At 53.4% G+C, this 24,780-nt stretch overlaps 1 protein-coding gene across 5 annotated transcripts in view; it reads left to right on the top strand.

Annotated features, from left to right (window-relative positions):
* The window catches only part of ANK1 (ankyrin 1), a 188,365-nt gene that overhangs the window by 148,591 nt on the left and 14,994 nt on the right, over nt 1-24,780 (top strand). For all 5 annotated transcript variants that reach the window (XM_053659948.1, XM_053659949.1, XM_053659950.1 and 2 more), the window contains exons 25-39: nt 646-724; nt 2,758-2,855; nt 2,938-3,162; nt 4,112-4,266; nt 4,638-4,849; nt 5,345-5,549; nt 5,922-6,018; nt 6,266-6,494; nt 7,929-8,054; nt 8,165-8,284; nt 9,521-9,599; nt 9,897-9,971; nt 11,452-11,583; nt 12,393-12,539; nt 22,166-22,724. In XM_053659948.1, the coding sequence (XP_053515923.1) occupies nt 646-724; nt 2,758-2,855; nt 2,938-3,162; nt 4,112-4,266; nt 4,638-4,849; nt 5,345-5,549; nt 5,922-6,018; nt 6,266-6,494; nt 7,929-8,054; nt 8,165-8,284; nt 9,521-9,599; nt 9,897-9,971; nt 11,452-11,583; nt 12,393-12,539; nt 22,166-22,724 (2,538 nt within the window). The remainder of the gene's footprint in view (nt 1-645; nt 725-2,757; nt 2,856-2,937; nt 3,163-4,111; nt 4,267-4,637; nt 4,850-5,344; nt 5,550-5,921; nt 6,019-6,265; nt 6,495-7,928; nt 8,055-8,164; nt 8,285-9,520; nt 9,600-9,896; nt 9,972-11,451; nt 11,584-12,392; nt 12,540-22,165; nt 22,725-24,780) is intronic.

The raw sequence follows: 24,780 nt of genomic DNA on the forward strand, positions 1-24,780 counted from the left end.
GCTAAGCTGAAACACTGACCACGTCCTCTGTGCATTAGGGGAAGCCCACAGAGAGTGTTTCTGCCCGGAACACACTTCTCATTCCTCCTTGTGACCTGTGAGTTATTTTGCTATGGGTGCAGTAGCACACAGGGATATTTTGCAAATCAGCCTGAAAGTGACAGCAGCGTAGAAACACTGAGCCCTTGACGTTCTCTGAAAAGACAGGCACGGGCCAGCTCAGTTCGGTGGCTTACACAAAGCAGAGCAGCGGGAAAGCAGGAAGTGAAACAACAAGGATATGTAATCAGGTAGTAGTTACTGAGCATCGCTTAGAAAGAAGTACAAGACTCAGCCCCTGGCCATAAAGAAGCTACAGACTTATTTCGTAGGATCGAAACACACCCCAAGAGGTCATATAGCAATGCCAAAAAAGACGTGAAGGCCGGAGCGAGGGTTCTGTCAGCAAGGGCTCTAAGGCTGAGGACTGGGGTGCTGAGTGCAGGGAAGATTCGTGGGGGAGGCGGGTCCTTCAGTGAGGTCTGAGGACAGTAGGCCCCGGGAGGGACTGTGAGGTGAAGGGAGGAGGCCGGGTCAGTTGTTCCGAAGGAAGGGCTGCACTTGGAAGGGTCATCTGTTTGATTTTCCAACGTGCCTGGCACACAGGGTGGAATCTCCAGCCATCCCGAGGATTCCTTGTGTCACGCCCGAGACAGTGGTGATCAGATCTGAAGAGACAGAGCAGGTAAGAAGCATCGTCTCTCCAACTTCCCATTTGGGGGAGAATGGGAACCCCGGACCAATGATTGCCTTGAACTGACCTGCAGTGCCATAGGAACTAAACGTAGTGCTTACCAAGCCATGCAGATCTGGGACTCCACGCGTCTTCGCGGCCCTTGGGCTGTCAGTGTTCTCGCTGTCCCCGAGATGACCAATAGGCGTCTCGCGGAGCCCACGGGCATGTCAAGCATCATTATGCTGGTCCAGTGATGAGCAAGGCTGAGAACTGACACCAGAAGTCCTGGCTCCAAAGTCCATGATCTCGGGGCCACAGCCCTGATGCGCACGCGCTCTACACCCAGGGGACAGCAGGTCATGGTGCTGGAGAGGGGAGCCCAAGGCTGCGGCCCGCACCTACTGTGAGGGCGGGCAAGTCATGGACTCTGCACCCCTTTTCTTTGACATCCCCAGAAAAGGGAGCGCTTTCTGCCTCAGCTTTCTTTAGGGATGATTGGGAGCATAAAATCCCAATACAAGTAAAAAGAGGATGACAGAGAGATTATTCCCACCTTGGACTGTCATGCATTGTAGTATCCTATTCTGTGGCTTCCCTGGATGCCATTGGATTTGCCCCCCAAAAGGGCAGGATGGTTTAAAACAGTTTAATTTCCCCTTAGTTCATTTTATGCCTTTGGCACTTCCCCCTTCCTCCAGAAAAGGGGATTTTCTAGGACAAAGAGAAAGCAGCATGGTGTTCGGAGGTTGGAAATGACCTCCTGAGGCCTGACAGCTGAGCCAGGCAGGCCTGCGTCCCAGTGAAGGCTGGTCCCTCCCGCTGCCACCAAGGGGGTGTGAATCTGAATGCAGTGGCCATAGCCCTGGGCCCATGTTGCTGAGGCTGTGCAGCTGGGTATGCCATGGTGACAGGTGTCCATCAGACACAGCCCTGGTGCTGCTGGGGTACGCTCCTTGGGTGCTGCCAGAAGCAGTGACGCACAAGCAGCCGAGGGGACCTGTGTCCTGCTCAGGATACAGTGTGTTCCTTGACCAACCCTGGCTTAAGTCAGGAATCAAGTCAGTAGGTGTTACTGGCGTCCCACTATGTGTCCTATACAGTGCTGGATGGCAGACTCTGAGCCCCATTCCTGCCTCCTAGGAGCCAGCTGGTGGTCCAACTGGCTAGGGTGGACTCAACTTCCCGAAATCAGTTAGCACAGGGTGCAGGAAGCGTAACTACGCAAATGCTCCACTGCGTGGTGCGAGTTTCCCCAGAGCGGAGTCAATGGGGAAGATTCATGGTGGAGGTGAGATGTGAAAAACAAACAGGATTGGACCAGAGAGGGAGAGGGGCAAGGGCATCTGCACCTGTGGGGAGCGTGAGTGAGAGCAGAGTTGAGAGTAGACCTGGAGGGACCGGGCACAGCTGCCGACTCTGCTGGCTCTCATGAGTCCTTGTGATGTGCAGGCCCTGTGTGAGGCAGCTCCATGCCCCTGTAGCTGCTGAGAAGCAGGGGACTGTCCCATTTGCAGACGAGGAAACAGGAGCCCTCTCCCCCACCACCAACAAGGGCAAGAGTCTGTTCTCGATACCTCATGTACCTCCGGTGCCCGCAGGGCAGAGAGCACGCCCACAGCTAGCGAGCTAGAGGATGAAGGTTCACCGCCAAAGCTAGTGTGAAAACCAAGCTACCAGGAGCAGAGGCTGCATGTTGGGGTGCAGCCGGAGAACAGGGGGGAGGTCAGCAGTAAGTGCAGGACCTGAGACTGCAGCCAGACTGGAGTGAGGACTCACCCGGTCCATGACTCAGTCCCAGGGCCTTGAGCCAAGGGGTGGCCATGACTATAGGAAGAAGCTCGTGCTTCCTTTTAGACTCCAGCAATGCCTTGTGCCCAAAGGGTCAGCGGTGAGTGTGTGGGAGCACCTCTTCCACGGGTCCCCCGGGTTTCTGGCAAGGAGGTGTCCCCGAGCCTCGCCAGCCGGGCACGACATCGGCTGCACTGAGACCAGCACCCGTGGCCTGGGCAGCGATGAGACAGTTGGCTTTTCCTCCTCCTCAGCCATTTAAAGAGTACGATGAAGACTCGCTCATCCCCAGCAGCCCGGCCACGGAGACCTCAGACAACATCAGCCCGGTAGCCAGCCCCGTCCACACAGGGTGAGTGGCCTTGGGGGGGCCCTGCACCCCCTGTCTCAGAGGGAGCACCCAGATGCCCAACACAGATCTGCTCGTGCCCCAGGTTTCTGGTGAGCTTCATGGTGGACGCCCGGGGAGGCTCCATGAGAGGTAGTCGCCACAACGGCCTGAGGGTGGTGATCCCGCCTCGGACGTGCGCGGCGCCCACTCGCATCACCTGCCGCCTGGTCAAGCCGCAGAAGCTGAGCACGCCGCCACCTCTGGCGGAGGAGGAGGGCCTGGCCAGCAGGGTCATCGCACTGGGGCCCACTGGGGCCCAGTTCTTGAGGTGAGAGGGCTCCCTCCCTGGGTGTGCATGGACAAAGTGTCCCTAACCTGTCCCTGCCCTGCGGGTCCCTCGCCGCCACCTTGGCCGCAGCCACCCAGGTCCACACAGCCACAAGGCAGAAAGAGGTGAGCCCTGGAGCCCCATGTCACCCTGTTCTCCACTGTCCTGACAGGAACAGAACCTGGGGCCCTTGTCCCCGTGTAACTGCCTTTCCTAGGTGAACCGGGGAGCCCGTCGGCCAGGTGGAGCTTATACTCTCAAACCTATGTGACGCTAGAGCAGGGACAGGGAGGTCAGGGCTACCCTGGGGACCTCGAGGGTTTAAGTATTTCAGCTCAGGAATGGTCCGTCTTACTAGGAGACGGCTTTACAGCCTTGCCCCCGAGGTGAGATTGATGGGCTTCAGAGGTCCGTGGCTCACCTGTCTGGGGCGGACCAGGCTCCCGCTGCACTCGGAGCTCCTTGCTCTTCCGCCCCGAGGCTGTCCAGTCACAGCAGGACTCACCCAGGAGGCCTGCCTCCTCATCTCTGTCCACTTCCTGTCCCCACCTTCGAGCTTTCCTCTGCCGTTCGCAAAGTGGCCTGCGGAAGCCTTCTGTGTCAATTTTGCCTCTTAAATGTACTTCCGAAGGCCTCTCTGCAAAAGACATGTCGTTATCACGATTGGTAGGGGCTCAGAGAGGCTTGGCTCCCTGTGTAGAGATGTCGGGTGGGTTCTTAGGACCCGGTCCAAGGGCAGGAGTGAGATGGGGGCCTGCTGTGGCTCAGGAACCTCAGGCAGGTCTGGGCCACTCACTGCCCCAGGCGGGTCCCCTACAGTGGCTACAGGACCCCTTCTCCCTCCAGCCGGGAACCATCCCACCCACACGCCTGCCCTTCCCTTACTTTGCCACGAGGCACGCACCCACCCGAATCCATGCACTGCCCCACAACCGCTCTGTCTCCTCAGCCCTGTGATTGTGGAGATCCCCCACTTCGCCTCCCATGGCCGCGGGGACCGTGAGCTCGTGGTGCTGCGGAGTGAGAACGGCTCCGTGTGGAAGGAACACAAGAGCCGCTATGGAGAGAGCTACCTGGATCAGATCCTCAATGGAATGGACGAAGGTACAGAGCCCCCAGGACCCCAGAGCAGGTGCCTTCCCTCTGGAAGCTGGGACTCGAGGTCGCACTTTTGGGGTGGGCTGCTGGGATGCCTGGAGCTCGGAGAGCCCTGAGACACAAGAGATGGCCTGTCAGGTCCGGTTCTGGTTCCTGGGACATCTGAGGGAGCACCTGGCCCCATCCGCCACCCGCATCTCCTTCTGCCAGACCTTCTGGACCCAGGGGTTTCTCTCTCAGGCAGCTCGGCTTGGCCTCCGGCCCCTGGGGTGGGGGCGCGGCCCAGGAGCTGGGGTTGAGGGTGCTCTGGGACCCCGTGGTGGCTGAGCCGGACTCAGCATGACCAGGGCGGGCGGCACCACGCCGTGTGGTTCCAGAGCTGGGCAGTCTGGAAGAGCTGGAGAAGAAGAGGGTCTGCCGCATCATCACCACGGACTTCCCCTTGTACTTCGTGATCATGTCGCGGCTCTGCCAGGACTATGACACCATCGGCCCTGAGGGGGGCTCTCTGAGGAGCAAGCTGGTGCCCCTGGTGCAGGCGACGTTTCCAGAAAATGCTGTCACCAAGAGAGTGAAGCTGGCCCTGCAGGTGACACAGCCCTCACCAGTTGCGGCAACCCCGCCCCTGGCCCCCTGCACTCAGACAGAGTCCATGAAAGGGAGAGGGCACTCAGGGCCAGCGGGCGACCCTCATCCCCAAGACAACTGCTATCCAGCACCTGAACATCTGGCTAGAGATTTCACCTTGAAGCCCAAAGGCACATTGGTGGGTGGGGTCAGGTAGCAGGTCCCTGCTAAGCTGCTGCAGGTCCCAGGTCAGGAGCTTAATTAACCACGTGGACTCCTGGAGGGCACCATCGGGAATAAGCTGCTGCAGGGCGATGGGGAGAAAGGGCTTGGAAAGGAGAGTGAAGTAGTGAAGTCAGACCTGGGGCAGGCCCTGTGGTCTGGCAGTAGTGGGACCCCTGCCCCCCTCTGCACTCCGCCTGGGCAGTTCGCTCTCCCCTTGGGGCCTGTGCTATTTCCAGTCCACAAGTCCCTCCGATGCCCTGCGGCTGAGGGTCCCCCCTTTGGCCCCTCACAGGCCCAGCCTGTACCGGATGACCTAGTCACGAAACTCCTGGGCAACCAGGCCACGTTCAGCCCCATTGTCACCGTGGAGCCAAGGCGCCGGAAGTTCCACCGCCCCATCGGGCTTCGTATCCCGCTCCCTCCTTCCTGGACGGATAACCCCCGGGACAGCGGGGAGGGGGACACCACCAGCTTACGCCTGCTCTGCAGTGTCATCGGTGAGAGGAGGCCCTTGCCTCTAGCCTGTCTTCTGTCCTCCTTCTGGCTACACCAGGGGAAGACAGGAGAAGGTGAAGCTAGGGACCATCTTGCCCTTTGCTGGCTTCTCCCAGTAATGCGCTCTTCCAAGGGATGGAGGGGTGATGCATCTGAGCGGCATCCGCGCCCTGCCTGGAAGCTCCCTCCAACCATGAAGGAAGGGTGCCGTGGGCTGCTAGGCGGAGGGAGAGAGCGTGGGAGGACGGGCGTGCTCAGGGCTTTGCCCAGGTATGCCTGTATCTGCCCTGGCACACCGGCCCTTACTGCTGTCGCAAGCTCTGTGTCTGTGTGCCGAAGACTGTCCACTAGCCCATTGTCTGCTCCTGTTGCAGGAGGGACAGACCAAGCCCAGTGGGAAGACATAACAGGAACGACCAAGCTTGTGTATGCCAACGAGTGTGCCACCTTCACCACCAATGTCTCTGCCAGGTAAGAAGTGTCTCAGCCCAGCCCAGGAGACTCCCGGGCCCTGCCCAGAGGGGTCAGTGCTGCCCCTGCAGGGAATCCTCCTCATACCCCAACCTGCCCGTCCCAGGCGTGGAGCTCAGTGTCCTCACGTGAAGCCCCACCATGATCAACAGGAGTGTTGAGTGGCTGATGCACGGCTTACGGGCTGCCCCTGCCTGGGTGGACACGGAGCTCCCCACTGGGCTTATCATTAGCCCTCCCTGTCCAGGTTTTGGCTGTCGGACTGTCCCCGCACTGCCGAGGCCGTGAACTTCGCCACTCTGCTATACAAGGAGCTTACCGCGGTGCCCTACATGGCCAAGTTTGTCATTTTTGCCAAGATGAATGACCCCCGAGAAGGGCGGCTGCGCTGCTACTGTATGACGGACGATAAAGTGGACAAGACCCTGGAGCAGCATGAGAACTTCATTGAGGTGGCCCGGAGCAGGGACATAGAGGTACAGCCCCTGGACCCCTTTATTGCTAGGCATGCACGGGCCTCCCTCACTGGCCACAAGGAGACAAAGCTTCTGGAGCCAGGACAGGGCACATTCGGGCTGTTTTCTCCAGGACACTGGGACCCAGAGCGGTTGGGGAATCCCCCCCTCAGGTGACGGGGCGAGGCCCCTAGGTGTCTCTCGGCTGCCCCTCTTGGGCAGCGTCCTAGGGAAGCTTCACCAAGGGTGAGGAACATCATCGTTGGCCCCGTGATTTGCGACGATGCGCTCAAGGGCTTAGCTACCAGGTAGTAGGGAAAGTGCTCAATAGCACAATCTCACCTGAGTCTCATAACTGTGCGCACTTTAATTATTCCCAATTTACAAATGAGGAGACTGTGGCTGAGAGAGGTTAAGTAGCCAATCTAAGATTACACAACAGAGTAAATGGCAGAGAAAGGATTTGTGTGCCTATTCTGACCCCAGAGCCCACACTTCTCCCTGCCCTGCCAGGGGGTCAGCAGCATCCAGATGAGACAGTAGGGGACAGGGCTGGACAGATGATGTGAGGGGTAAAGGACTGGACCGAAACCCGTCGTTGACCCCAGGGTGCTCACTCATGCTAAGATGTGTCATGAGCCAGGACCTCCCCAAGGGTCTGGCCCTGGAGTCTGTGCTGAGCCTCTGTGGGTGGCTGAGGGCCCAGAAGGAAGAACTGACGGGGCAGAGCATTCCTTTTGCTTGGGTCTCAATCTTCTCAGCTGTCAAATGGGTCAGTTGAAAGCATTTTACACACAGTAGGAGGGACCCTTATGTTAGCAGGTGAGATTAAAATATTCTCTGGTCCTTCTAGCGGTTTGCATCAGCTGACCCTGTTTGGACAGGAGTGAAAACCAGGTTTTTTCGGAAGTCACTGTAAGATGGCCTCGGGGAGTCTCAGTGCTGTGGCAGCGTCCTTTCCTGATCAGCCAGCCACACAGGGACACAAGGCGGCTCCTGCTTTATCATAAAACCCTTTTGAGCCCTGACCAGTGGTGCGCAGTTGGCTGGGCGTTGTCCCCAAAAGGCAAAGTGTTGTTGGTGTGATTCCCAGCTGGGGCACATGCCTGGGTTGCGGGTTCAGTCCGAGGTCAGGGTGCGTGCAGGAGGTGGCCGATCGATGATTCTCTCTCTCATCGATATTTCTCTCCCTCTCTTTGTCCCTCCCTTCCCCGCTCTCTAAAAATAAATAAATAAACAATCATGTTTTAAAAAAATCCTTTTCGGTAAGGAAGCATAACCTGGAAAAAAACCTTTCCCCAAACAAATAGTGGGATTTTTCTGGAGCATACCAACTGGGCCTCATGCCGTAGAAAGGGTATGTCGTGAGGAAGGAATGACCAAAGCCGAAAAGCAGGACAGGACCTCTGGGTACCTCTATGTGACAAGCTGAATTGGCGTTTCCCCTCCCTGCAGGTGCTGGAAGGGACGCCCCTGTTCGCAGAACTCTCCGGGAACCTGGTACCCATCAAAAAAGCTGCTCAGCAGCGGAGCTTCCAGTTCCAGTCGTTTCGGGAGAACCGTTTGGCCATTCCTGTAAAGGTACTGGCCTCTCTTCTGGGTCTAGAAAGTTTCGGAGGCAGAAATCTCTCGGCCAACTTCGTGACCTACGGAACGGACCCCTGAGTCTTTTTGTGTGTGATTGAGTTTAGGTGAGGGACAGCAGTCGGGAACCAGGAGGGTCCTTGTCCTTTCTGCGCAAGGCGATGAAGTATGAGGACACCCAGCACATTCTCTGCCACTTGAACATCACCATGCCCCCCTGCACCAAGGTGAGCTGCCCCCTGAGGAGGTCCCCAAACAGGCCCCAGGTCGCACACTTCCAAAGGGCTTCCTCCTGCGGAAAAGCTGCCTTTGCATTTCCTGAGGCACAGGAAGGCCCTTCAGTCTCCTCTGACGTCTGGCTGTGGCCTGGCAGGGAGAACATGCCCTGGTCCTTTCTGCAAAGCTCGGGAACAGAGCATCAGAGTCAGATGGCAGTATGCACGTTCACCTCGGGGACTCCAAGCTCTCTAGTATGTTCCTTCTGGGAGGCCTGCAGGTGCCTGGAAGGCATCTACTCAGCACCCTTCGTCTGAGGCCTCTGAGGCTTAGAACTGGGCACCGAGTTGCTCCAGGTCACCCAGCCATTTGATAGTTTTGGGGTTTTTTTTTTAGCCTCTTTTTCATGGCCTTGCTTATCTTCCCCAGGGAGCCACCCTTCTCGGGAGGGAGCCCTGATGTTTCAGCCACTGCAGATGCCCAGGGTTTGGGGCTCAGCAAAGGCATCTTGACCGAGGATGGTTCTTTATCGATACCCATAAAAACAGCAGAGTCAGCACATCTCCCCCGGTCTTTGGGGAGAATATATGGCTCCATGTTTTTGCTGCTGTTGTTTTACTATCAGCCTTCCTGCCAAAGTAGAAAAGAAGCAAGGTTACATTCATACGTCTGTGGCTCAGTTTCTCTTTCCTGTCTGGGGACCTGGGTGAACCAACTTCTCTTTCAAAATAGGATTTCCTGCAGCTTTGAGTAGGCATCTAGCTGCTTTTCCACAGGGTGTTAAGCCTCACACCTCTGTCACAAATGGGTCTTTAGAACGGAAAAGAATCTAGAGAGAGAAACTCGTTTTTTTAAGCTCAAGCCCCAGCTCTACCAGTTACTAGCTGAGTGATCTTACACAAGTTATTCCCCCCTCTGTGCTTCAGTTTCCTCATCAATGACATGGGGATAATGATAGTTACTCCTCGTAGGTTCTTCTGGGCATTACACAGGGCCTGGAACGTGGTAAGGGCCTCATGGGTTTGCCGTTATGGTTATTATTATCAATAAGGTGTGTGGGCCTCATCAGCTCCCTCTCACTCCCACACTTTGGCATGTTCAGGCTTCAGAAAGTGGAGAACTTCCTGTTAAGTTCTCCCAGGACTGGCATCCTCTCCACCCCACGGCCCATGGGCTCGAATCACCTTCTCCCAGAAGGGGGACCAGCCTAAAACCCCAAGCACCCTTTCGTTGTCTCCCATCTGCAGGGGAGCGGGACCGAGGAGAGGAGGAGGACTCTGACGCCGCTAGCCCTGAGATACAGCATTCTCAGCGAATCGACACTGGGTAGGAGCCTCTTAGTGATGCTCTGTGCCCACTGCCTCTTCCAAGGAGGTGGTGATGAGCTCACTTCTCGCCCTGAGCGCCGTGTTGTTACGGATCGCTTGGTGCATTGCCAACACTGCAGGTGCAGGTGGGGCCTTTGGCTTGACCCCCCAGCTCCCCCTGATAGAATTAGCAATCAACCCGGTATACTCGGAGGTCCGCCACCTGACCTGAGCTTCCATCTGCGGTCATTCACTCACCCCTGTCGACTCTGTGTCCCGTCGAGGCCACTAAGTGAACTCCATTGCTTCTCCCCAGGTTTTCTCAGTGGGACAGACCGAGCAGATATGAAGATGGCTATTATAGCAGAGCACCTTGGTCTCAGCTGGGCAGGTGAGTCCAGGAATTTGAGGTAGGAAGGCATTTGGCCTGTGTGCATCTACCCCTGCACCTCCTCCCTCTAATGAGCAACTGATGAAAGCATGTCTAGACCTCTTTGTACTATCAGTTGGGTTGTGATTATCTTTGGTAGGTCTGTTGCCTAAGCAACGCCTTTGGAGCCAATAGAAAGGAGGGCTTTCCTTCCCTCTCCAATGTCTGTCTGGTTTTCCTTTGTACTAAAGAAAAGCTCAACAGTACAGGAGGCCTTGGAAATGATCTGGTTCACCTCATTTTACAGATGGGAAAACCGAGATCCAGCTAAATAGGGTGACTTTGATTACGTGGCTAATTAGCGACAGTGTCCAAAAAATCCAGCAAACCAGTAACTAACCTTCAAAGAAAAGATCCGCCACCTGGCAGCACACCTCTGCCCCCTGCTGGCTTCTGGTTGCCTTTCCCCAGAGCTGGCGTTGCTGAGGGAAAAGGGGCGTTAAAGGCCACGCCTCAACATTTTTCACTTAAAATCTCCAGCAGTAGCTGAAGTCTCCCGGATGTCTTGTCAGCAGTAATGGGTGATCTTATTTGAAGTGAGGCCGTGGGCAGGATAAAGTCAAAGGTCAAAATGGGCTTTACTCAGCCACACCGGCCCTGTAACTTAATTCCCACCCCACCTTTTTGTTAGCTTTTATATGAATGGGCTCTCCTGGCTCACAGAGGGCTTCAGACGACTCAGAAACCTGAGCAGTAACAAACCAGGGGCAGGGTGATGAAGGTCCACCCCAGAAATTCAGAGACTGTCCATTGATGAGTCTAAAAAAGAATGTCTGCTGCTGCTTCTGAAGGGGAGCGTGTGTGAGTCGCACACACTCTGACCCTCGCGATTACTTCTCCTCCGGTCTTTCTCAACCTTGAAATTAGACTCTGATGCTATTCTCCCTTCTAAAGCACCTGCGAGAAATAACAATAAAAATAATGGGAGGGAAAATAAGTGAACATTCTGTGTTATTGCCTTGCATTTAGATGGGAACTTGTATTTTCATTTAAAATGTAAATAACGCCTCTCCCTGAAGAAATGTGAACACAGAACTGCATTTCCATTACAAGTGCTTCTCGGTGGGTTGTCAGTGGCGTAGCACAGAGAGCAGGGGTGGGGGCACGGGGGGATCAGCCGGCTCAGCTGGTTCTGTGACCCGTGGCTAAGTTGCTCACCCTGCTGAGAGGCTGTCTCATGTTCTATTTGAAGTGATGCAAGGAGGAAAAGGTGCTTGTCCATTCGTTCACTCAGGGCCCATTTATTGAGCCCCCTACTCCTGCCCCATTTTCTGGGGCTACTAAAGTGCAGGTGTCTGCATCTCACTTGGCGTTTCTTGTTAGGAAGGAATTCCAAATCCCAAGGCGCTCCCCGCTGGACGCCCTAGTCCACAGGCCCCGTTCGGGAGCTGGAGCTGAGTGCAGGCTCGGCTCACACTCGGCCCTGGTTCTTTGCTTGCAGAGCTGGCCCGGGAGCTGCAGTTCAGCGTGGAAGACATCAACAGGATCCGTGTAGAAAACCCCAACTCTCTGTTGGAGCAGAGCGCAGCCTTGTTGAACCTCTGGGTCATCCGTGAAGGCACCAACGCCAAGAGTCAGTACCACTAAGCCGAGGACGCCTCTCTTCCCAGAGCCTGTGCCAGAGCCTAGCCTGGTCCACAGTGGTCCCTCCCTCAAGTTCCATTCGTGCTGGCTGTCCTCGGGACCGTCTGTTTTGTCCTCTCTGTCCCTCTCTCTCATGCACACCTCTAAGGGTCACTAGGGCTTCTAGGCAATCCGGCCGGAATAGAACACCGGAGATCTTGACCTTCACCTTCTTCCCACCCTCAGAATGAAATAGCTGTTGCCCCAGGACCCCACGTAACAGTGCAGGTGTAGGGTATGGGTGTCCTGTTGAATTGCTCAGACAAATGAGGACTGTCCCCTCAGGACAGAGCATGGGTGAGCGATGCCTGACCTCCTGCTCCCAGAAACATCTTTTTCTCCGACCTGGAGGGAAGATTTGTCTCACTCTTTTCTGCTCCCACTCAACCAAATCCCCACAGTCAGAAACACTAAGAGGAAACTAAGTGTTTCCATTCACATCTCAAATCAACTGGGAAGGACCAAGAATTCCCAAAGGAGAGACTCCAGCCATCCTTACTCTCTTCTTGTAGTATTCCTAGATGACAAGTTTTCCCATGCTTTGAAAGTGGTTGGGGATTGGAAAAGACCTGTTGAAAGGTAATGGCATCTTCTCCAAAGGGGCAGTTTGTTTGGATTCTGACCGAAGGAGAACGCATCTACGTTCCGAAAAAAATTAAACCGCCTCCCCCTTTTCCCCTGGGCGGAGCCCGCCGACACTCCACACTGCCCCACAAATAGGATCCCCTCAGCAACAGCTTTCTTTCTTCTCCCCGACAGTGGAGAACCTGTACGCCGCCCTGCGGAACATTGACCGGAGCGAGATCGTGAACATGTTGGAAGGCTCAGGCAGACAAAGCCGCAATCTGAAACCGGACCGGCGGCACGCGGAGCGGGACTACTCCTCCTCACCCTCCCAGATGAATGGTGAGTGTCTCCCGGGAGGGGGCGGGGCTCAGCCAAGCCCGGCCCTCCAGCCACCAGTGGGAGGCAGTTCAGGAAACAATCCCGCCGGTTGGTGGGAGGTCTGTTTCAACAAACGCCCTCCCCAGTGGCGGTGAGAACAGGGATGAGCAAGAGACAGGCCTGCACCTCTCTGCACAGAGGCTCCCTGACGCTTCGTTCAGGGACAGGCTGCCAAGGGCACCTGGTGTCATAGCTGGAGTCTGGAGCAGCTTTTGGGCTCGGGCGTCCCCGCCGGTAAAACACTCAGTGACTGAAGAGCAAAGGGCATGGAGCTTCTGGCCCAAGGTCTGATGAAAAGCTCTATTGCAGCCCTTTCTGTGAGGCTAAGCAGGTTTCTTTGCTTTGAGTCCAGTCTCTCCTTTCCCTCCCTCCCCTTTTTCTCACCCCGTCTCTTTCCCCTCCCTCTTTTTGATGTGGTTCAGCATGGCACGGGAGTCCCCAGTGTGACCAGGCCCCTGGGGGGGGGGGTTGCCTTTGCCCTTGGTACCCCCACTGCAGTCTCTGGAGGACCATGTTCCTTTCTGCAGCCACGTGAAGTAGCGGGTCCCACCCACCCCAGCCTGGCCCTGCATCTGCCTCCTCTAACCAGTGGGCACAGAAACAGAGCGGAGCCCTGCTCTGTGGTGGGACCAGGAGGCTGGGCTCAGGTCCCTTTCTCCCCCTGACTCCATGCGCAGAAGAGACATCTTCTTTTCCTTAAAATCAGAAAATTCAGTTAGACCGCTAAGATTCCTTACAGACCCTGAAAAACAATCTTTAATTTTGTGAACTATCTTTCTCTGGCGCCTAATACGTCAGCCTGGGCAGCTGCATTGCGCTGTTTATGCTCCCACGCTCCTAGTTTAACAGTCGTCCCCACCATGCACACGTGTGCTCCCGTGTGGGCACCTGTGGCCCAAGGCATGGGCCTCGAGTGGGCGGCACGTGGGTAAGTTCTAGGCTGGGCCGGGCGCAGAACCCCCTCTGCCAGGTGGAGCCTGCTCAGGCCCCTCGCACCTCTCTCTCTCCATGTCCCATGTCTCCTGAAACAGGCCAGCTAGAGCCCCTGGGTGCAGGGCTCCTGTGTTGGTCACGCCCTGTCACCTCTCTCTTCTGCCTCTGACCTCATCTGGACCTGGAGTCCGCTCATTCTGTCCTGCTGCCTGTCTCCACTGTCTCCGCCTCGGCCGGGCGTTCAGGGGCCTGCAGCCTCCACAGATGCATGTCGTGGGGGATTCCTCGCCCTGCCCGCCCTCACGGCTGTGTGCGAGGGCATGTGTGTGCGTGTGTGAGGGCTGCACGCCGGGCACTGCTCACTCCTCACATCCAGCATAAAGGGCATCAGGACAGTGGTCCACCCCCGCGTTCCTCTGGGGGCCGAGTGGCAGTGCTGCGGGGACTGCTAGGCAGACCCACTTGCTCCCACAGAGGAAAGAAGAGAGGGTGGCGGAGGGCTGCCGCCAGCTCCAGGAAGTCCAGCTGACCAAGCACTTCCGTGTGACAACCCATCACCCGGTTGGGTTTCTTACTGTCCCCAGGCTGTGTCAGTGGGACCAGACCACAAGGTTTGGGGTTTTCCATGCCCCAGTTATGTACCTACAAGACAGCAGGCCCATAGAATGATGTGCCGTAAACGAGGCATTACAACAATTAAAAATCTGTTTAAGCAGGTAGATCCCACGTTAAGTGTTCTTACCATAGTAATTTTTTTTTGAAAAAGGGTAAGAAACCCCAGCTTTGACAAGTGCCTCTCGTTGGCTGAGGGCCTCGCAACCCTGTCCGGCCCGGAGACTCACCTGCCGAAATAGAGCTCTCAGTCCCGGTGTGGGGCTGGGCCTCTCTGTGCCCGCGCACAGGTCTCTGTTTCGGTTGGTCAGCTCATCTGACAAAGTATTTCTCAAATACCCAGCGTGTGCCAGGTGCTCTTCTGGACAGGGAAGAAAAGTCAGTCCTCAAACAGAACCCCCACAAAACCCCCAAAACTCTGCCTTCGTGGAGCTTACTTTCTATTTGGAGAGTCAAACAATAACCTGATATGTAAGCGAATTATATAATGTGCTAGCAGGTGCAGTAAGTGGTGTGGAAGAAACAGACTCTAGTAAGGGGCGGGGAGGGGTGGGGTGGGAGGTGAAGCAGTGGTGGGAGTGGACAGCATCTGAACAAAGGCCAGGAGGAGACGAGGGAGTGAGCCACAGAAATACCGGGAAAGAACATCCCGACCGGGGTGCATTCAGCAGCCCCGAGCAAGCTGCTGGTGTGTTCCTACAGCAGGAGGGATGGGAGGGGCCGGGCAGAGGGAGGGAGAAAGGACAGGCTCGGAGATCAGAGGGCTGTAGGAGGCCAACTCTCACAGACTCCTCTGGGATATTGGGTTTTACTTGGAATGAGAAGGAGGGCTGTGGGAGGCTTTGGAGCAGAAGCGTAGTGTGATCTAATGTAAGGTTTTAAAGGACCCCTCTCCCCGCTTTGTGGATTGTAGATGGTCACAAGCCTCCTGGCTCCTCTGCGCGACCTCGTCAGCCCCTCTGCACCTCCTCCTCCAGCGGGTCTCCCAACAGGCCCAGGTGGTGTGCATACTGCCCGCCACGGCCTGGCACACACTCAGCAGCAGACCCCAAGCTTAGTCTCTTCTGCCTTTCTGGGCACCAGAATTGCCTTTTGTTTGTTTTTCTTGTCCTCTTCTTCCCTGTCCCAGGAAGACCACCCCAAGTCTGGGTGCCGTTTTGGCCTGGACAGAAGGGGCAGGAGGGGTCAGAGGTAGGGGGCTGGGAGACAGCAGACTCCTGCGTCTCTCTGGCTTTCTCCTGGGCAGGAACAGTGGGGGCTTGTCCTGGGGCCAGTTCAGCCTCTGCACTGATGGTCACGGTTGCCCCTCACCTCCTTTGTATTTTACCTCATTTCTCTGCTTGTCTGAGCCTCCTTAAGCCCAGGAACTAAGGGCAGGGATCGGTTGCCCCATGGTGTCAGGGACACAGAAGCCCGAGGTCTCTTTTCCTTCCTTCCCTGCTCCTCTTGCCACAGGCATCCGGACTGGCCAGACCAGAAGGGGCTTAAGTCAAAAGGCCGCTTTGCTTCTTCTACACAAGAGGAGATGACCCCGGGCCCTTGGGTAATAAGTGTATAGGAGAAAAATTGCCTAAAAGCAGAAAAAAATAGCATGTTCCTAAAAATAAAACGAGTTTCTCCTATGAGAGAAAAATATGGGCATCTCACACCCACACTTGTCAGCTCCATTTTCTTTGATAAATTGAACTTACATGAATGTCCGTGTCCACTTAGAAATAAAATGAATACAAGTACTGAATGTAGCTCCGACCTGAGGCCAGGTTGTCTGTCCACTCTTCGTCTAGCTTGCTACTGACATTAAACTGATAGGATAATCATTACATCTGGATCAGCAGAGACCCAGTGTGATAACCCGAGATGAGGCGAGACCTGGGAGGGACCACTGGACTGTGCTCTGCTCCCAAAGCAGTATGTATGTTTGCCTCTTATCTGATTTCCCCAACATGCAACTCCCGAGGGGAGGCCTCCAGACTGCTGGGGACTTAGCTATGACAGGGTCACATGAGACGCCTAGAGAGACAGATCCTTCTGAAATGCAAACCTAGGGGACTCAGCAGACCTTATGGTCTGGGCCCCCGCTTGGGAGATGTTCCTTATGAGGACGTGCTCGGCCATTAATGAGCATTGCTCTGACTTCATAGAAATCCCCACCAGCACTGGGTTTGGCCACCTACAGCTTCCGATCCAAGCTTATAGGGATGTGGGCGGATCAGTGGGGTCCTCTGGAGACGTGAGAGGGGGCAGCGAGGCCTCACCCCTAAATATTGTCCCCAGGGGAGGGGCTCCAGGATAAACACAAGGCACGAGAGGGTGTGCGTGAGTTCTCTTCATGGACATATTTTCATTCCAGTGAAAGGTCATTAAAGTGAACACCATGGAAGTTTCGAGGTGGGGAAGTCACAAAGAATACCCAAGAAGGAGCCTCAGGCATTCTGTGGCCAGTAGAGCTACCATCTCCCACCCCTTAGCAAGACTTACCAAGATTCTCGGGAGTGACAGAATGTTCATCTGGCCACACTTGAGGGGCGGTTTAAGACACATTTCCCTTCCGGCCAAAATAAAGTAACAGGGACCGTATACACCCTCCTGTTTAAAACAGCCCAAAAATGGACAAAATATGTGAAACATAAGTGTTCAAGACATTGGATATCTGGCAACAAAGGACAGTAATCCACGAGACACGGAAATACACAAAGCGAGCCCTATCGCTAGTTTCTAGGCCATGGTCAAGAGAAGAGAAGTTCTAGAGGACTCCCTGGGTTGAGAAGTTGCTGGGAGTCCAGGGAGACTGGGGCAGCTGGAGATCCCAAGGTAGACAACCAGGGAAGAGGACTCTGGGGGTCTTCCGAGGCTCCCCTGTGGGTTTTGGTTGAGTGTTAATCAGCTGTTCCCAGCAGTCAGGCTGATTTCTCACTGGTATTGCACGGAGGACCCAGAAAGGTTCTGTCTCAGAAACAGAATGACTGGCACTGAGCTGAGCAATGTGCCAGCCCTGCCTAATCAGCCTTAAAAGTGAAATTCAAAAGGATCAAACTGTTTCCAAGTAACCTAACTGCATAACAAAACAAAGCTCAAGAATATTTATTAGAATATGGAAATAAGCAGCGCCGAATAAGAAAAAATGGACATGTCTGACATCCAATTAAAGGTCATCAGACATACGAAGAGGGAGAAAAGCATGACCCATGATGAGGAGAAAAATCAATCAATTGAAACTAACCTGAAACTGACTCTCAGACTTCAGAATTAGCAGACCGCAGTGGTGAAACAGTTATGACTGTATTCCAGATGTCCCAGAAGTTTAATAGAGACCTGGACAATAACCCTAACCAATCTTCCAGAGGTAAAAGTACAATGTGCAGGATTAAGAACAGGCTGGATACGATTAGACATTAGGCATTATAGAAGAAAAAAATTAGTGGACTTGACTACATAGTAGTAGAAACTCTCCAAAGTGGAACACAGAAAGGAAGTTAAAAAAAATATCAGTAAGCTATGTGACAATTTCAAGTAATCTTATATTTGTGAAGTTAAAGTTCCCAAGAGAGAACAGAGTGATACACAGAAGAGCAGTAGAATTTCTTCAACCTGATAAAGGGTATCTACAAAAAACCTAAAGCTAATGTTACGCTTACTGGTGAAAGACTGAATGCATTCCTTCCAAGTTCAGTGTCAAGACAATGATATCTCCTCTCACTGCATCTGTTCAACATTGTACTGGAAGAACAATAGGGCAAGGAAGGGAAATAAAAGGCAACCACATTGGAAAAGAAGAAGTAAATTTGACTTACCCACAGATGGAAGGATTGCTTGTATAAAAAATCCAGTGGAATCTACAAAAAGTTATTAACAAGTGAGTTTAATTAAGGTTGCAAGATACAATTTTCAAGTATAAAAATCAATTGAATTTTATACACTAGCAATGAATGATTATAAACTGAAATTATAAAAGAATACCACTTACAATAATGTTGAAATACTTGGAGATACATCTGACCAAAGATGTGAAATACTCACACACTGAAATCTACAGAACATTTCTGAATGCCTCTCAGAGGTATTAAAGACCAAAATAAAGATGGAGATACTCCTTGTTGATGGGCCAGAAGACTTGGTATGGTTGTCAGTGCCCCTTAAATGATCTACTGTATATCCGATGTAATCTCAATCAAAACCTCAGTATGCATTTTCTGTAGAAGTTAACAAGAAATCTTATAATTCGTATGGAAAGGACCTAAAAAATGAACAAAGTCGGAGGATTACACTAACTGACTTCAACATTTATTACAGAGCTGTAGTAATCAGCACAGTGTGGTATTGTCATAAAGGTAAATATATCCGTGGAACAGAATAGAGCCCAGAAATAGAACCACATATGTGTGAACACCCGCTTTTTGACAAAAGTGCAAAGGCAACTCAGTGGAGGAAGGACAGTGTTAACAATGAGAGATGCTGGAACAACTGGATGCTCATATGCAAAGATGAACTTGGATTCATACTTTGCACAATTAGCTCAAAATGGATTATAAATTAAGTCTAAAGCTTAACATAAAAGCTTACGGAAATAACACTTCTAGATGAAAACAAAAGAAAACCTTAAAGATCTTGGATAAGGCAAAGATTTCTTAGATACAACGCCAGAAGCACAGTCCACAAAAGAACAAACTGACTTGAGCTTCATCTAAACTTCCACTCTGCAAATTACACTGTGAAGAAAATGAAAAGACAAGCCACAGATTAGGAGAAAATATTGGCAAATCTGCTGTAGGACCTGTATGCAGAAATATATAAAGAGCTCTCAACACTCAATAACAGAAAAACATACAACCCAAGTTTTAGAATGGGCAAATGACTTGAACAGACAGTTAACTGGTAAGATGTTCAGATGGCAAATAAGTGCATGAAAAGATGCTCAACATCATTAGTCGTTAGGGAAATACAGAGTAAATCCACAAAGAGCTACCACTACATGACAGAACAAAGTGGAAAAGACTGACCATTCCGAGTGTGGATGAGAATATGGAGGAACTGGGACTCTCACACACTGCTCGTGGGAATGTAAAATGGGACAACCGCTCTGGGAAACACTTTACTTGTAATAGCCCCATATTGGAACCCAAATGTCCATTAGCAGGTAAATGGATAAACAAACTATAGTCTGTCCACGCAGTGGAATACAGCTCAGCCATACAAATGCAAAAAATCATCAATGCATGCAACAGTATGGATGATACCCAACTAATGAAGCCGAGTAAAAGAAGCCAGACAAAAAAGAGTACACACTATATAATACCATTTACACGAAATTGAAGGAAATGCAAACTAATGGATAGTGATGTTAAGCAGATCAGTGGTAACCTGGGGATAAGGTGGCAAAAGATGGAATGACAAAGAAGCATAAGGAAACCTTCAAGGACGATGAGTGTCCCTCTGTTCATCGTGGTGGTGCTTTCATGGATATGTACCTATGTCGGAACATGTCAATCAAATTATCTACTTCAAAGATGCGCACTGGTTGTATGCCCACTATTCCTCAATAAATCTATCTTTAAAAGGTATCAGTGGCAGAATGTGGTGAAGAGAGCACTCTGAATAACTGTGGGCCTTAAGCAAGTTGCTGAACCTCTAGTTTCCTAATCTGTAAAGTGGGTACTATTACTTTCCTTTTAGGGTTGTTGTGATCCTTTAAAATAACATGTTAGATATGTTTTATACAAAATAGGTACTCAATTAGTAATGGAAATGATATGATAATAATTTCAAAATACCAAGAAGAAAAACAATCACTTGACTCTCAATGTCCTGCTTGCACATATCTGGAGAGAGTTCTTTGGAAGGATTGAAGGTCATTGCCCCTGGCTTCCCAGTTGCTCAGGTCATGGTTTCACATACAGTGATATGGAGTTCATGTCGTGGTACGATTCAACCCATTCATTTCTCCTACTCTCCCACCTCTTTGTTCCCTGTGTGGTCAGACAGGAAAGGGGATCCCTTTAGTCTCTGCCACTGCAAAACCCTACCTGCCAGCCACCCCACCATCTCATGGACTCTTCCTCCTCTTCCTCCTAATTTTGGGACATGGAACCACATAGACGTGTAGAGATCAGGCAGGAAGCACAGTCTCCTGGGAAGATTAAAGAAAGCTATACGACCATGTCGATCGCGTAGTGTGGTCCTTGGCTCATTGAAATGTGTAAATGTTAGTGACTGTGGCTTTTCTAAAGATGGACGAGGTCACCTCTTCTCGCTCCTGTGTCCCCCTCACATGCCTGGAGAGCTCTGCAGTAGTCATCAGGGCCAGTGAATTCCCCATCTGTTCTAGGCAAGTGGAAGGAAAAGGCAGACGCCATCCCTGCCCTCAAAGAGTATACAGTTCATGAGCAGGTTCAAAGATGGAGCAAATCAAGCTGAGTGGAAGTCATTGGGAAAACATCATGAAAAAAGAGAACCCGTCTGTTCTATGTGTGGTGTGTGTTTATAATCCCCAACGGTACCAGGCATGTGATTGGATCTCAATGAATACTTTGTGGTTGAACAAGTAAATGGGGATAGCTGGAGATGGTATTTTCAAAAGCAGAGAAGCAATGGGGGAGCAGCAGCTGAGGTCTAGAGTTGGGCATGAGGAGGGCCCCTTTGGCTAGAGAAAGGCCAAGCCCAGAAAAGAGCTGGATGCAGGGGGTGGGGGCCGGGGGTGGGGTAAATGGCAGAATGAAGAGCCTGGGCACTAGGTTAAGGGCCTCTGTGGACACAGGAAGGTCAATAGAGGCTCTGCAGGAGGCAGCGGCACCCGCACCCAGGGTCCTCCTTTGGCTCTGCTGGGTCTTCCGAGGTTATAGGCATACATCTGCTCCCTAGTTTCCCACACCAGCTCAGCCAAATAGAGAATCTTCGCTTCTAGTTCCTCCTCCCACCCACAGGTTGGCACCTGCTCTGAAGGGAAGCCAGAGGCTCTCTCTTTTTCACAGGGAACCCCACTCCTGGCTGGAGGAGAGTGGAAGAGCCACCTAACAGGACAGTGCCCATTCGGCTGGCACACAGTTTCCTCACACACATACACGTGCCACTCACTCAGGTTCCACGTCACTTCTGAACACCAGGGAACCATACCAGAGGCAACCATAAAACTAGCAGGGACTCCTGTTCCAGCCCTTCAGCAAGGAACGGATGCGTGGACAGGCTGTGCTGCCCAGGGGGCCATGCGCAGCATCCTGGACTGGCTGGCTCCAATCCCACCTGCTCACTGCTGACGGGGAGCTGGCGTGAAGCTGGCGTGAAGCTCAGGGCCAGCGAGGGAGGGGCTTTCGGGCAGAGCACTCAGGCGGCAGCCCGTACGCCTGGTGCCTCCTGGTGTCCTCTGACCTGGCCCCTGTTTTGATCCCTTAGAGCTCTCACTTGTGCCTCTTGAGATCATTCCAGTTTCTAGAACCAGTCTGTAACTTGAAAAGTTATGTCATCCCAGACCAAATGGTTTCCCATTTGATCCCTGTGCCGCGGCCTGCGGATGTTCGGTGTACCCATTAGGCCCTGCCAAGGCAGCTCGGTTACTGAGCCTGGCTCTGGGTGGGCTGTTCCCTCCCTTTAAGATGCATTCCTGGCAGAACTCTAAGGACTGTGCTAAAGGGAAGTTTTGAGCAAGGAAAGAACAGCGTTTCTTTTTGCCCAACCATGGAGAAGTGGGGTTTTCCTCTGACTGGAGACAGATTGGAGCTCGAGTCCTTTGGATCAAGGCTTCTTGATCTAGCGCCATAAATTGGAAAAGAATTCCGATCTCTTTTCTTTGCTGTGCAGCAAAGGCACCCTCCTCTCCGCCCCTCTCCCTGGCTGCCCCCACCCAACCCATAGCCTTGTTTCTCTTGCCCAGGTGCCCTGGGCAGCAGCCACAAGGCCTGAGCAAAGGAGTTTGAGCTTGGAAAGCCTCTCGCCCGGAATGCGCATGCCTGTCTGTGGCCGTGCCATTGTGTGCGTGTGCGTGGTCTTGCATGTAAGCGTGTGTGTGACAGAAATCGCTTCTGGAGCATGTTGCCCTCTGTCTGCCCATCCAGGTTACTCCTCGCTGCAGGACGAGCTGCTGTCCCCTGCCTCCCTGCACTACGCGCTTCCCTCTCCGCTGCGTGCAGACCAGTACTGGAACGAGGTGGCCGTCATAGACGCCATCCCCTTGGCGGCCACGGAGCATGACGCCATGCTGGAGATGTCTGACATGCAGGTGTGGTCCGCGGGCCTCACACCCTCCTTGGTCACTGCTGAGGACTCCTCTCTGGAGTGCAGCAAGGCCGAGGACTCTGATGCCACCGGCCACGAGTGGAAGCTGGAGGGCACGCTCTCCGAGGGACCCCAGGGCCCCACACTGGGCTCTCTGGACCTTGTGGAGGACGACACAGTGGATTCAGATGCCACAAATGGCCTTATCGATTTGCTTGACCAGGAGGAAGGTCAGAGGTCAGAAGAGAAGCTGCCAGGTCATAAGAGGCAGGAGGACTCCACAGGTGCAGGGCAGGACTCAGAGAATGAAGTGTCTCTTGTTGCAGGCCAGCAGAAGGTGCAAGCCCGCATCACAGAATCCCCCACTGTGAGTCGGGTGATGGAGACCAGCCAGGACAGGTAAGGGCGGGGCTGCCGTGGTGGGTTGCCTTTCCTCTTCCTGGGCTTCTGGGAGAGACTGTGCCTGCCCGTGAGTTCAGAGGAAATCCGTAGGTACTGCAGCTAACCCTGACTCTGTTCTAAACACCCTGGGACAAATCCATTCTGTAGGTGCCAGCCTGCTCTGAAGTTCCCCAGTCCTCACTCAGGCCTCTGTCCTGTAAGGATGGAGCTGTGGTCTGCAAAGGCCAGTCCCTCCCAAGACACCTGCTGGGAGTGGCCAGCAGGATAAAGGCTTCGGGGTTTGGGGTGGGGGTGTGTAGTATACTTAGGAGGGAGAGTATAGGCCTGGAGGAACCGTGTCTCCAGAGTGCAGCTGGGGCTGGGCGCCCCGGGTCCCAGTCGCTGTCTGGGGCTTATCATTGAAGACCATATTTAGAAACCTAAAAGCACCGAGGCCCAGATAGTCCTTCATACGGTCACACAGCCTGCGTGTGACAGAGCTGATAATGGTGCCCTTTTGAAAGAGTGAGGCTGGTGGACTTATCAAGGGCAGAACAGAGCTTTTGACTTTTAAGAGATGGTTGTTCTTGTGGTAACTCCTCGCCCAGCTCCCCGTGACAAGAAGGCTATGCCAGCAGCAGGGAAGCATGGGTGGCGGTTTGGGCAGAAGTGCCTTCCCCACCTCTGCAGACACCGAGGGCTCTCAGGCCCTGGCCCGACTCGCCGCCATGCCGAGGACTCCACGCACCCCGTGCTATGCCGAGGGCAGGGTGGGCCTTGGGGCGAGAGAGAGGAGACAGACAAGTTGGCAGGTGTTGCTCTTGCCTTCCTGGACTGGCACAGGGAACAAGTGGCAGCAGCTCTCTCTTCCATGTTGCTGTGCTTCCTAAATTTTTTCTAAAGCAAGGATGCAGTTGATGTGTCCCCAGAAGGCTGTGGCCACCCAAGGAGCTCAGGTCTGGCCAGGCTGCCGGGAATCTGTTCTCACTTCCTCTTCCCACCCGCACTGCTCAACTCAAAAGCCTGTGCTGACTGGACATTACCCAGGGTCCACGCGGTGTGGCCCGGATGCCATCGTAGGAGAAGGAGAAGGAAGGTTGTTTAGAAGGTGAGGCAGCGCAGGTTAGTTTAGTTCCCAAACGAAGCCTCTGAGCAGGAGGCAGACCAGGCAGACTGAGCCCAGGAGGGTTCCAACCGAAATGCTGGCTTTCCTGTGAAAGGGGCCATCACCCAGCAACCCGTGATGGCCGTTCGCTCAACAAGCAGTGACTGAGCACCCGCCTGTGTGCTGGCCGCTGCACCACTGTGACCACGAGGTCATTCGACAGGGAACCAGAAAGCCTGAGTGCCTGGCCTCAGTGTGACCGTCTGGCTCCGTGACCTCGGTCAGCCTTCTTATGGGGACAGACAGATTCTGTTCCCTCACCCAGCAATACAAATGAGTGCCTACCTTGTGCCAGGCACTTACAAAAGTGCCTAGGTACTGGTGTTGAACAAAATAGACCAAAAGTCTCCACCTGACTGAAGAAGATTATATTCTAGTGGGGAGACTGAGAATAGACAAGATAAGTAAAATTCAAAGTAATTAAAAGAGATATGCTAGTAGTAAGTGACAAAATGAAAAATAAAGCAGGGAACAGGAGCAGGCGGTACGAATGTGTGTGGAGAGAGGGTGGTTGAAATTGCAGACACGGTGGCCAGGGAAGCCTGGGAGAGTGGCATTGGAATAAAGACTTAAAGGAATTAGGGGCGAGCCGGGTGAATACTTGAAAGGAGTCAGCCAGCCCAAGGCCGAGCTGGTACAGTGGCCTTGACATAGAGCATGCCTGGCACAGACAAGGGACAGTGAGGAGGTCACTGTGCCTACAGCCGAGTGATCAAGGAAGATGAGGTTAGGGAGGTAATGGGGCCAGTGGTGTCAGGCCTTGAGACTCACAGAAAAACGTGGACCTGTACTGGGCAGACTGGGGAGCCCCTGGAGGGTCCGAGCCGACTTGTGAGATGACCTGACAGGTGCCGTGACAATGGCCTGAGCCGGCAGGGGTAGGAGCAGGGAGCAGAGCTAGGAGGCCTG

Source organism: Artibeus jamaicensis, unplaced genomic scaffold (genome assembly GCF_021234435.1).
Source record: "Artibeus jamaicensis isolate MK-2021 breed Jamaican fruit bat unplaced genomic scaffold, CSHL_Jam_final scaffold_833, whole genome shotgun sequence".
Classification (NCBI taxonomy): Eukaryota; Metazoa; Chordata; class Mammalia; order Chiroptera; family Phyllostomidae; genus Artibeus; species Artibeus jamaicensis.